At 37.3% G+C, this 12,419-nt stretch overlaps 1 protein-coding gene across 4 annotated transcripts in view; it reads left to right on the top strand.

Moving 5' to 3' along the window:
- MYT1L (myelin transcription factor 1 like) overlaps positions 1-12,419 on the top strand; it is a 119,677-nt gene that overhangs the window by 78,315 nt on the left and 28,943 nt on the right. For all 4 annotated transcript variants that reach the window (XM_058177807.1, XM_058177817.1, XM_058177798.1 and 1 more), the window contains exons 11-13: positions 371-607; positions 3,424-3,545; positions 4,431-4,499. In XM_058177807.1, the coding sequence (XP_058033790.1) occupies positions 371-607; positions 3,424-3,545; positions 4,431-4,499 (428 nt within the window). The remainder of the gene's footprint in view (positions 1-370; positions 608-3,423; positions 3,546-4,430; positions 4,500-12,419) is intronic.

Genomic DNA, 12,419 nt, shown 5'->3' with positions numbered 1-12,419 from the left:
ATTTGCATCAAAGACTTGGAAAAGTTTCTTCTTCTTTCCTCATGCTATAATTTTGACTTTGAGACAGGTTTGCTGTTCTTTCTGACCTTTAAAATTGATACATTTCAGCGACTCTTTCTCAGTGCTTGCCTTTAAGAAGCACTCCAAGTCAATCCAGAATGATTTAGATGTTAATACAAAGAACTGAGCAAATCAAAATGGTGAAATTAGTTCCCAGGGAAATATTTTTCAAAAATTTCTTTTAGAATGTTTTAACGTTGCCAAGGAATAAAACTGTGGGTACAGTAGTTCATTTTACTGAAGAAATCTTGATAGTGATGAGCTGAATTGTCTTCTTTGGTGTATATGTTGTGTGTATGTTTTTACCCAGAATCCTGATATGGAGGTGGATGAAAATGGGACATTAGACTTGAGTTTAAACAAGCAACGACAGCGAGAAGGCTGCTGCACCATTTTGACGCCGCTGGAACCAATGTCACCACAACAACAGGCTGTGATGAATAGCAGGTGTTACCAGCTGAATGAGAGCGACTGCTGGGATTTACCTGTGGACTACACAAAAATGAAGCCTGACACAATAGATGAAGATGATTCCAAGGAAATTAATGTAGGTCTATTTCATCAAATTCCCTGGCATTGCTTTCAAGTTATTATATTTCTAAACACTGACCAGGTGCAATGGATTAGTAACAATAGCTTCAGAAAAGATACTTTACTGTATATCATTTTTAAAAAAATATTGATTAAAGCATTTCATTATGTATTTATAGTAAGAAGGCGGTTGGTCAGGGTGTAATTTTCTTAAATCTTTTTCAGAGTTGGCACTTTCATTTATCTAGTAGTGTCACAATTCAGTGGTAGCCTATTGAATACAAGGACATTTGATTCTTGTTTATGGAAGAATTATTTAGTGAAATAGAAGCCATGCCTTGTGCGTATATTTTCTCTACTCTTATATTGGGGAAATCTGTTATATGAACAAAGGAAGAAAAAAATAGAATTATATTAACTCTTTGTTCTTGCTGCTGCAATAACTACAAAACTAAAAAATAGTAAAGACAGAAAAGTGCCTTGTTAAGTGCTATAATTTACCTTTACACTATCAGTAAGAAAAGAATTGAGATATGGATGTTTCCTCCTATTACTATTACAGGTAAACTGGTTTGATCATATCTTTGGTCTCAGATGCTGATGCTTAATCTGATTACCACAAGATCATCTTCATCAGTATTTGGTGTTTAGGCAGCAGACTTTACAAGTAGTTCTTGACTTACAACAATTTATTTAGTGACCATTCAAAGTTATAGTGGCACTGAAAAAAGTGTGTTATGACCGTTTTTCATACTTGCAGCATCCCTTTTGTCACATGATCAGAGTTCAAACACTTGGCAACTACCTCATATTTATGACCGTTACCATGTCACAGGGTCAGGTGATCACCTTTTGCGACCTTCTGACAAGCAAAGTCAATGGGGAAGTGAGATTCACTTAACAACCATGTTAATAACTGCAGTGATTCACTTAACAACTGTGGCAAGAAATGCCACAAAAACTCACTTAAAAGGCCACATAAATTTTGGTCTCAGTTATGGTCATAGGTTGAGAATTACCTGTCCTAAAACTTGTCTGGGTAAATGTGTTAAGGTCATTCTCTCAGAAATCTACCCAGCTGGGTTTCAGGTCCTTCAGCAACCTTGAGACCAATGAAGGGAAGGGAGTTGGCACTGATTGCAAGAGACAGAGACTCCATTCTTCTAATAGTGGTTATGTGAATGCCTATATGATTGGTTGGGCTGAACAAATAAGCTGGAGATTCTGTTGATGTACCAACTAGCTGAGCTGGCGTAATTGGTCTTCAGGAGGATGGCAAAGAACTCCCACCTTTGATGGCTGACTTTAACTTACCTCACCTGCAGGCAGACTTGGGCTTGGTCTAGTGGTTAAGTGGTCTAGTGGTTAAGGTACCAGGCTAGAAAATGGGAGACTGTGAGTTGTAGGCCATGAAAGCCAGCTGGCCGACCTTGTGCCAGTTGTTCCCTCTCAACACAGAAGCTTCCAATATAACAACATTTTTCTATATTGTGTACAATATAATAATGACATAATACTCTTAACAAGAGGTATGAATTTGGAGCAGCACTTACCTTAATTAAGCTTAATAAAAAACCATGAGAATTATACAGAATATTGGTTCATGCAGACCAGTGGTTTCAATACAATATTATTATTATTATTATTATTATTATTATTTATTGAATTTCTAGACCGCCCTTCTCCCGAAGGACTCAGGGCGGTGTACAGCCAGGCTAAAAACATACACAATATACAATATTAAAAACTAAATTAAGACACTTATTACACAATTGGCCAAAAAATTAAAATAATTAAAATCTAAAAAACCCCAATTTAAAATATAAATAGAATTTAAAATTTAAAAAACTAAACAGTTTAAAAATGTTTAAGCTAGCCCCGCGCGAATAAACAAATATGTTTTCAATTCGCGGCGAAAGGTCCGAAGGTCAGGTATTTGGCGTAATCCAGGGGGAAGTTCATTCCAAAGAGTAGGAGCCCCCACAGAGAAGGATCTTCCCCTGGGGGCCGCCAGCCGACATTGTTTGGCTGATGGCACCCTGAGAAGTCCCTCTCTGTGAGAGCGTATGGGACGGTGGGAGGCATGAGGTAACAGCAGGCGGTCCCGTAAGTACCCAGGTCCCAAGCCATGGAGCGCTTTAAAGGTGGTAACCAAAACCTTTAAATGCACCCAAAAGGCAACAGGTAGCCAGTGCAGTCTGCGCAGGAGAGGTGTTACATGGGAGTTACGTGGAACTCCCTCTATCACCCGTGCAGCTGCGTTCTGGACCAACTGAAGCCTCTGAGTGCATCTCAAGGGGAGCCCCATGTAGAGAGCATTGCAATAATCCAGGCGAGAGGTAACAAGAGCATGAGTGACCGTGCATAAGGCATCCCGATCAAGGAAGGGGCGCAACTGGCGAACCAGGTGAACCTGGTGAAAGGCTCTCCTGGAGACGGCCGTCAGATGATCTTCAAACGACAGCCGTGCATCCAGGAGAACACCCAAGTTGCGCACCCTTTCCCTTGGGGCCAATAACTCGCCCTCAACAGCCAGCTGCGGCTGCAGCTGACTGTATCGGGGTGCCGGCATCCACAGCCACTCCGTCTTGGAGGGGTTGAGCTTGAGCCTGTTCCTCCCCATCCAGACCACACCGGGACAGCACTTCGACAGCTTCGTAGGATGCTATATATAGGATGCTACCTGCACTGTAAACATTTCAAAGTTGTTATTTGTGGACTTTTTCTCTCCAGAGGAATAAATAGGAAGGTCCTTGACTTCATTGGTAATTTTAGCGGGAAACACAATAGCATTCCATTTAAATATGGTTTGTTTCTTACCCTTCATTACAGCCAGAAGATTTAGATCCTTTCCAAGAGGCATTAGAAGAAAGAAGATATCCTGGGGAAGTCACCATCCCAAGTCCTAAACCCAAATATCCTCAATGCAAAGAGAATAAAAAGGATTTAATAACGTAAGCATAATGTGAGGTGAAATTATTTTTTACTCCTTTTTAACCTTCTCTTTCTCTTGTTGTCTTATCTGAATAAACAAGTACATATATGCCTTGCAGTATGAGCATGCAGCATTTGCAGCATATAAATGTTTCAGGCGTCAGTTAAGTTTAAGTGATGAAGCTGCTTGTCCCTAATGATGCTATATTGTACTGAAACGCCATTTCATTAAATTTTGTTCATTTTGCAGCTTTTCTGATAGGATGCTTAAATCCCCCTTGCAGACATTGCAGCTAAACTGGAAACAATGAAACTTTTCAAAGTTTTTTTAAACATACTTACTATTTTGGCTGTTTTTTTGTTTTTGTTTGGTGGCAGATGTCCAACACCAGGGTGTGATGGGAGTGGTCATGTGACTGGTAATTACGCCTCACATAGAAGGTGTGACTTCATTTTTTTCATGGTGGATTCTGTCTTTTCAATTTATTGTTTTCAGCTTACCTCAACAATGCTGTCAAAGTAAAAATGTTGAACTATGTGTTAACCCTTTGAGTAATAAATGTTGATCTTAAGAGCATGCTAATTTGTGTGTTGTATAAACGTCTTGTTTTTTTAAAACAACTACAATTTTGAAGTTCTTAACTTTTTAAAATAGTTAACCCATGGATCACTAATATTTTTTTATAGCTATTATCTTGTCCTTTTAACAAAAATTCTACACATTTTATAGTTAAACATATTCAGAGGGTTAACTTATATTACAAAATGTAATATTGCAGCACTGCCCGCCCCATCGCTTTTCTGCATTATAATTTTTTAATTTAATTTTTAAGCGTTGTGTTTGTTTGGAAAAACTTGACTTAAACGAATATCAACTTACTTGACTGTCCTGACCTGTTTTACAGTCTGTCTGGCTGCCCGCTGGCTGATAAAAGTATTCGAAGTATGCTGGCCACAAGCTCACAGGAACTCAAGTAAGATATGATGAAAGCCATTCCTTTAAAAAAAAAATCTTAGTATTTACAAACAGAAGATTCTAGTTTATAAAAGGACACCATTAAGCAGCAAATCACAGCAAAGATAAGATAGATAAAGATTCCTGAGTATTTTACAATCTTTCAAATGAAGTGATAAAACTACTAACTAGGATTCAGAGTTTATTTTTATTTTTATTCAACCACTTTGTTGAACCAAACCAATTGAGAATTTCTTAAACTTGTAATGAATCATCAACAAAGATAAACAGTAGCTGGTCCATTATAGGATTTTCAAGTGAAATGAAGAAAGGTAACCAAATAAATCTTCAACTATGACAAATTTTGATTCATAGCATGTTTTTTCCCCCAGTTGTTAATTGTTATAGTTACAGAATGACATTTGAAATGATAATATCATGCTTTAATGCTAGCTTGATTAGAAGTTTCTATTGTAAATGCCTAAAACTAAGTATTAAAAAAATCTGGATCTTTGAATGAAGTTCAAATTTTAGAATAAAGTAAAAAAATAAAGTCACAAAAACTGAGCAATGAAATAATCTGAGGGGTTTTGTTGACTTACATAAAATGGAATGGAAATATCCCTTTATGATTCAAAAATAAACTTCAGCATTCTCTATAATTTGTAGGAAGAACTGGAATGATAGAAACATTGCTTTTTCTGATTCTATGATTGCACCTTGAATTGTGCTGCCTCAAACAGAAATCAAATATGGTTCTATGACTTGGGAAAGATGGGGACGTAGTAAATGACATTATTGCAAACACTAAAAGAAAACAGGATTAAATACTTTCAGTTCAATACAATATTAGAAAGAATTAAATAGGTTGTGGAATAAGTATAAAATTATCATTGATAGCTACCAGGCACTGGTAAAGAAAAAAGAAAAAAATCTACAAAAGGAATAGTTAGATTCCAAAAATGTAGATTAGATTAACAGAATTGGAAGGACCTTGTAGATCATCTAGTCCAATCTCCCGCCCAAGCAGGAGATCCTGCATCATTTCTGACAAATGGCAGTCCACTCTCTTCTTGAAAGCCTCCAGTGATGAAGCTCCCACAACTTCCAAAGGCAAGCTGTTCCATTGGTTGATTGTTCTCACTGTCAGAAAATTTCTCCTTATTTCTAGGTTGAATCTCTCCTTGATCAGTTTCCATCCATTATTCCTTGTCTGGCCTTCAGGTGCCTTGGAAAGTAGCTTGACCCCTTCCTCTCTGTAGCAGCCCCTCAAATACTAGAACACTACTATCATGTCTCCCCGGTCCTTCTCTTCACTAGATTAGCCATACCCAGTTCCTGCAACTGTTCTTCATATGTTTTAGTCTCCAGTCCCCTAATCATCTTGATTGCTCTTCTCTGCACTTTTTCTAGTCTCAGCATCTTTTTCAGTGTGGTGACCAAAACTGGATGCGGTATTCTAGGTGTGGTCTTACTAAGGCTTTATAAAATGATATCAGTACCTCACTTGTTCTTGATTGTATCCTTCTGTTAATGCAATTTAGGATTGCATTGGCTTTTTTGTCTGCACACTACTGGCTCATATTTAACTGGTTGTCCACCAAGACTCCAAGATCCCTCTCACAGTTACTGCTATTAAGTCTGGTTTCACCCAGTCTATATGTATACTTTTGGTTTTTCTTGCCTAAGTGTAAGACTTCACTTTTCTCTACATTGAATTTCATTTTGTTAGATAGGGCCTAGTGTTCAAGTCTGTCAAGATCCATCTAGATTTTAAGCCTATCATCTAGGGTGTTGGCTATTCCTGCCAGCTTAGTATCATCTGCAAATTTGGTAAGTTCCCCTTCTATTCCCTCATCTAAGTCGTTTATGAAGACATTGAAAAGTACTGGGCCTAAGACAAAACCTTGTGGTACCCCACTGCTTACTTCCCTTCATGTAGACATAGACCCATTAAGGACTACTCATTGAGTATGGTTTGTCAGCCAGTTACGAATCCATCTGATGGTAGTGCTATCTATCCCACTTTTTTCTAGCTTACCAAGAAGTAGGCTGTGGTCTACTTTGTCAAATGCCATGTAATCTTAGTTCAGGCAATCCACTAATGAGTTTGGCATTTTTTGTTTAATCAGACTGCAGGTATAAACTGAATTGGTTTGCAAATAAAAATGTGCAGGGAAACAAGGGCTGCTATAGTTCAGAAAAAATCGGCCTAGATGTCCTAAAATCAAGGCAGCATAGGGTGGTGCATTTAAATTCTGATTTATCTTGCCAGACTGAGCTACCAGGCACTCAAATAAATAAGAATGAAAAACAAAACTGATCCCCTTTGCTTCCTGAACTCAACTGTTTAACTTCCAGGTCTTCTCTGAAGTTTGAGGGATTCTTTGGAGCATATGGGGATCCATAGAGGGGAAATTCAGTTGCAATAATTGCTTATGAAATTGAATGCAGCATTTTAGGTAATTCATGCTTTCTAAATAAACTCTTCAGTAGCAAACATTGCTCTTTATTAACAAAAAATAAAATAAAATAAGGTTTGCTTGATTTTAAGCAAAGCAGTTTAGAAGCACTATTAATTTAATACTGGAAAATTGCATTTTGTAAATTCATAAATTGTGAAATTGGAGCAAGGTGACCTACCTTGGCTTACATAACACTGAACCGCCATACCAATCATTCCACACCTCAACAATTGACTCCTGTTCCCATATGGAGCCAAATGATTTATTCTTGCTGAATCCCAAACCACTTCCTTCATTTCTCTTATCTCATTTTTACTTCTTCATGGCTTTTTGAGAATTCTCATATTGCCTCTTCTACCTCAGAAAACCAACATAGAAGGAAATATAGATAGCCACAATGTCTACCTACAAAGCCCATAACCCCAATTGGAACTCCACTTACCTTTCCTGCAGCTATTTGCTTATATTTCCTATATGTGCAAGCTAAACACAGGGGCAAATACTGGTTCTTTCATACTCATAAATCACCAAGTTGCTTAGTCAGATTACTCAGCAGGATTATGACATTTCAAATTGGAATAGTCACTACACTCAAGAATATTAAACAGAAAGGATAGGATGCAACTGTCTACCAAAAACTTTATTCGCATTTCCTGTAACAATATAAATAAGCAGGAGAAAAATTTCTAATTAAGATTTTAGAGCTAATTACTTCAACAGCATAGTCTAGTCTTTAGAGAATCTTGTGGAAGAATCATATAGTAAATGAGATTATTTTGATATCCCTGGACCATGCTTTATACTTACAATGAAAAATGTAGAAATATAAAATAATTTTGATATGGCTCCTATTCGTAATAGATTGGGTTGTTTATTTCCAGGATATTCACAGTAAGATGAATGACAGCTCATTTTTGAAACTGATGGTTATTCCAGAAAAGCTTTAAAACTAGAAAGCTTAATTAACATTCATTATTTTGCATGGAACATCCATCAGTTTGCCAAAAACATTAAGATAGGTTTTAGGTTTATAGATATCTGAGAATCAAAGCAGGTCATTTTTGGAAGTGCTAGTTGAAGCAGAAACAAGAATACTATTTCTAAAATTCTCCTACTTGTCCCCCACGTAAAATTCTCCTGCTTGTCCCCGACGTAGCACTTGCCTGCTAGTTATAATAGCAAAATACTTTTTTGTCCATTTTTGCTTCCTACAACTAACTCTGTCCTTTCTTTCTTTAACATACAAAGGTGATCCTATTAATTTATAAAAATTGGGTGGAAGTCATTGAGGTTTTTTATTAAAAAATAGAACTTACCACAAGAACAATGTGGAGAATATTGTTTTTCTATTTCCAAGTGAACGTATGGATTTTTTTTCTTTTTGCCCTTCCCTTCCCCAATAAAGACAAGTTATTTGAGGCATTGCCTAACTCCTATGGTTTCTGCAGTAGAATGATTGTTTTCCAAGACCCTTAGATAAAAGGAAGTCTTTTCTGTTACGGTGCCTGCTCTTTGGAATGAGATTCTCCCACCCGCACCATAATTTTCATGTTTGTATTTACATAAAAAACTTGGACGTTTTGGAAGCTTCAAAGGCAATTTTGATGTGTTCCCAAGTATATAATTCTTGACCGCTTTATTTGATAGTTTTAATCTTGTTTCAGTTATTTGCAATTAAGCTTGCTGTCTCTGAAAGAACATTACTGCCATCAAGGTTAATTTTCAGTATCTGAACTTGATATATAGATTCAAAAGCATACAAATAATTTTTTATATTTTATGTATTTCTTGAATAATAAAGTGTGTAGGACCTAGGATGAAAAAATCACCGTCTTGCCAAAACCTTTTGCAAAACAGTATTTTTGTTTGATTCCTGAATAAATTTATAGATACTAGAAAATGTATTATATAGCATAGTATAATATGGTTGCAATCAATTTAGAATGATAAAGTTGGTGATATTCAATCATTCTTGGCTTTTTTAAACTCTCTCAACCTCCTATAGACCAGGAATCCCCAAACTCTTCAGCTCAGCTATGAGCTCTTCATGATTACAGATTGTTCCTCTACTCACAAAAAATATTTTATGAAAATAATTTAATAAGTACTATTTTAACTAATAATACTACAAATAAACAATAAATATAATAATAGATCCCTTGTCCAATCCTATCAACCTTTGATCTATTTGGAAACCATGCCATAGACTAATAGTGCACCAATTCTTGGCCAGAATCATAGAGGTTGTACTAAACATGATTGATGGATGCGGAATTGTGGTTTAATGTTGGAAGGAAAAAAAGAAAGAAAAAAAAATGACATGAACTATCCTATAACAAATTGACCGAATTTTCCTTATTGTAGAGTTTTGATATAGAGTTGATACTTTTCTCATGTGGGGGAGGTGGTTTAGCTTGACTTCAGTTTTTAATTAAAATGGAGGAAGAACACTATATCCTTAATTTATACTGGATTACCTAATAAAAAGAAATCTCACTGAGATCAGTGGGATCTATTCCAAAATAAATGAATATAGGGATGTAGCTGAATGGAATTTGCAATTTTTTAAAAAAGTGTGTGAAATATTCAAATATCCATTATGAGAATTTTACAGTGGATGTATATAGATTCCTCTGAAAAGCTATATGGAAATGAGTTATTTTTGTTTGAAACAGACATTGTAATAAAATATATCTATTGTGTGCTCGTGTATTGTTGTGGTTGAAGCTGAAGTAGTCATTGACAGGTAGGACGTTGTAGCAGATAATTTTACGTACTACACTGAGGTCGGACTGAAGGCGGCATAGTTCTAAGTTGTTCAAGCTCAGAATTTCAAGCCTAGTGGCATAAGGTATTCTGTTGCGAGCAGAAGAGTGGATATTTCTCATGAAATATCTTTTGACTCGCTCAATTGTATTAATGTCCGATATGCAATGCGGGTTCCAGACAGATGAGCTGTATTTGAGAATTGGTCTAGCAAATGTTTTGTATGCTCTAGTTAGCAGTACAATATTACCAGAGAAGAAGCTATGCAAGATTAGGTTAATAACTCTTAGACCCTTTTTGGCAATGTTATTACAGTGGGCTCTGGCACTTAGATCATTAGAGATGAGTACTCCAAGATCCTTGACAGAGTGAGGGTCATCTACGAGGTCGTATCTGCCCAGCTTGTATTTTGTGTTCTGATTTTTTTTGCCAATGTGCAAGGCAGAGCATTTGTTGGTTGAGATTTGGAATTGCCAATTGTTTGACCATTCTGACACATAGTCAAGGTCTTTTTGAAGGGTAGCTGCATTGTCCATGGTGTTGAGTAGTTTTACATCATCAGATAAGAGAACACAGTTGCTTATAATATAGAATAGAATAGAATTTTTTTTTATTGGCCAAGTGTGATTGGACACACAAGGAATTTGTCTTGGTGCATATGCTCTCAGTGTACATAAAAGAAAAGATACGTTCATCAAGGTACAACATTTACAACACAATTGATGATCAATATATCAATATAAATCATAAGGATTGCCAGCAACAAGTTATAGTCATACAGTCATAAGTGGAAAGAGATTGGTGATGGGAACTATGAAACGATTAATAGTAGTGCAGATTCAGTAAATAGTCTGACAGTGTTGAGGGAATTATTTGTTTAGCAGAGTGATGGCCTTCGGGGGAAAACTGTTCTTGTGTCTAGTTGTTCTGGTGTGCAGTGCTCTATAGCGTCGTTTTGAGGGTAGGAGTTGAAACAGTTTATGTCCAGGATGCGAGGGATCTGCAAATATTTTCACGGCCCTCTTCTTGATTCGTGCAGTATACAGGTCCTCAATGGAAGGCAAGTTGGTAGCAATTATTTTTTCTGCAGTTCTAATTATCCTCTGAAGTCTGTGTTTTTCTTGTTGGGTTGCAGAACCGAACCAGACAGTTATAGAGGTGCAAATGACAGACTCAATAATTCCTCTGTAGAATTGGATCAGCAGCTCCTTGGGCAGTTTGAGCTTACTGAGTTGGCGCAGAAAGAACATTCTTTGTTGTCCTTTTTAATGATGTTTTGATGTTAGCTGTCCATTTGAGATCTTGCGATATGATAGAACCCAGAAATTTGAAGGTTTCTACTGTTGATACTGTGTTGTCAAGTATTGTGAGAGGTGGAAGTATGGAAGGGTTTTTCCTAAAGTCTACCACCATTTCTACGGTTTTGAGTGTGTTCAGTTCCAGATTGTTTTGGTTGCACCACAAGGCTAGTCGCTCGACCTCTCGCCTATATGCGGATTCGTCATTGTCTCGAATGAGACCAATCACTGTTGTGTCATCTGCGAACTTCAGTAGCTTAACAAATGGATCATTGGAGATGCAGTCATTGGTATACAGAGAGAAGAGAAGTGGGGAGAGCACACAGCCTTGGGGGGGCCCTGTGCTAATTGTACAGGTATTTGATGTGATCTTGCTTAGCTTCACCTGCTGCTTCCTGTTTGTTAGGAAGCTTGTGATCCACTTACAAGTCTGTTCCGGTACCTGTAGCTGGTTTAGCTTAGTTAGAAGAATGTCTGGAATGATGGTATTGAATGCTGAACTAAAGTCTACAAAAAGGACCCTTGCATAGGTCTTTGGAGACTCAAGATGTTGTAGGATGTAGTGCAGAGCCATATTAACAGCATCATCTGTTGATCTATTTGCTCGGTATGCAAATTGCAAGGGGTCTAAGAGTGGATTCGTGATGGTTTTCAGGTAGGAAAGCACTAGCCTTTCAAAGGTTTTCATGACTACAGATGTTAGAGCAACTGGTCTGTAGTCATTCAGTTCCTTGATGGTGGGCTTCTTCGGCACTGGGATGATGGTAGAGCGTTTGAAGCAAGAAGGAACATAGCACATCTCTAGTGATTTATTGAAAATATGGGTGAAGATGGGGGCCAATTGGTCATGATTGCAAAGGTCATTTATGTAAAGTATAAAGAGTGTTGGTCCTAAAATGCTGCCTTGGGGGACACTGTTAACAGGTGCAGGATTTGATAGGGTGCTCCCTATTTTGACCACTTGTTGCCTGTTTGACAGGAATGCAGCTATCCAATTATGCAGGGGTCCGGAAATGCCATAAGATTTTAGTTTTAGAATAGTTTGTCATGTACCACTGAATCAAAGGCTTTACAGAAGTCTATGTATTGCATCTATTGCTTTGCCCTGGTCTAGTTGTATAATCGATATGTTTTTGCAGTGTAGGAGTTGCAATTTTTTTCTGAAACCAAATTGTTTGTTAGAGAGTAGATTGTTTGTCTCTAAGTGGAGGGTAATGGATTGGTTTATGATTGATTCCATGACTTTGCAGGTGACGCAACATAAAGAGATTGGTCCGTAATTTTCAACTAGGCTGGGGTCTCCCTTTTTGAAGATAGGAATGACTAGTGGCTAGTGACTACAGGTTGGGCAAGGAGCTGGTACTGAAAAGTTTTTCAAAGATTATGCTTAGAGGTTCTGCTATGGCAGTG

The sequence above is a fragment of the Ahaetulla prasina genome, chromosome 1 (genome assembly GCF_028640845.1).
Source record: "Ahaetulla prasina isolate Xishuangbanna chromosome 1, ASM2864084v1, whole genome shotgun sequence".
In the NCBI taxonomy this organism is placed as follows: domain Eukaryota; kingdom Metazoa; phylum Chordata; class Lepidosauria; order Squamata; family Colubridae; genus Ahaetulla; species Ahaetulla prasina.
The sequence above is the reverse complement of the archived record's forward strand: the minus strand, read 5'-3'. Positions and strand labels throughout refer to the sequence as shown.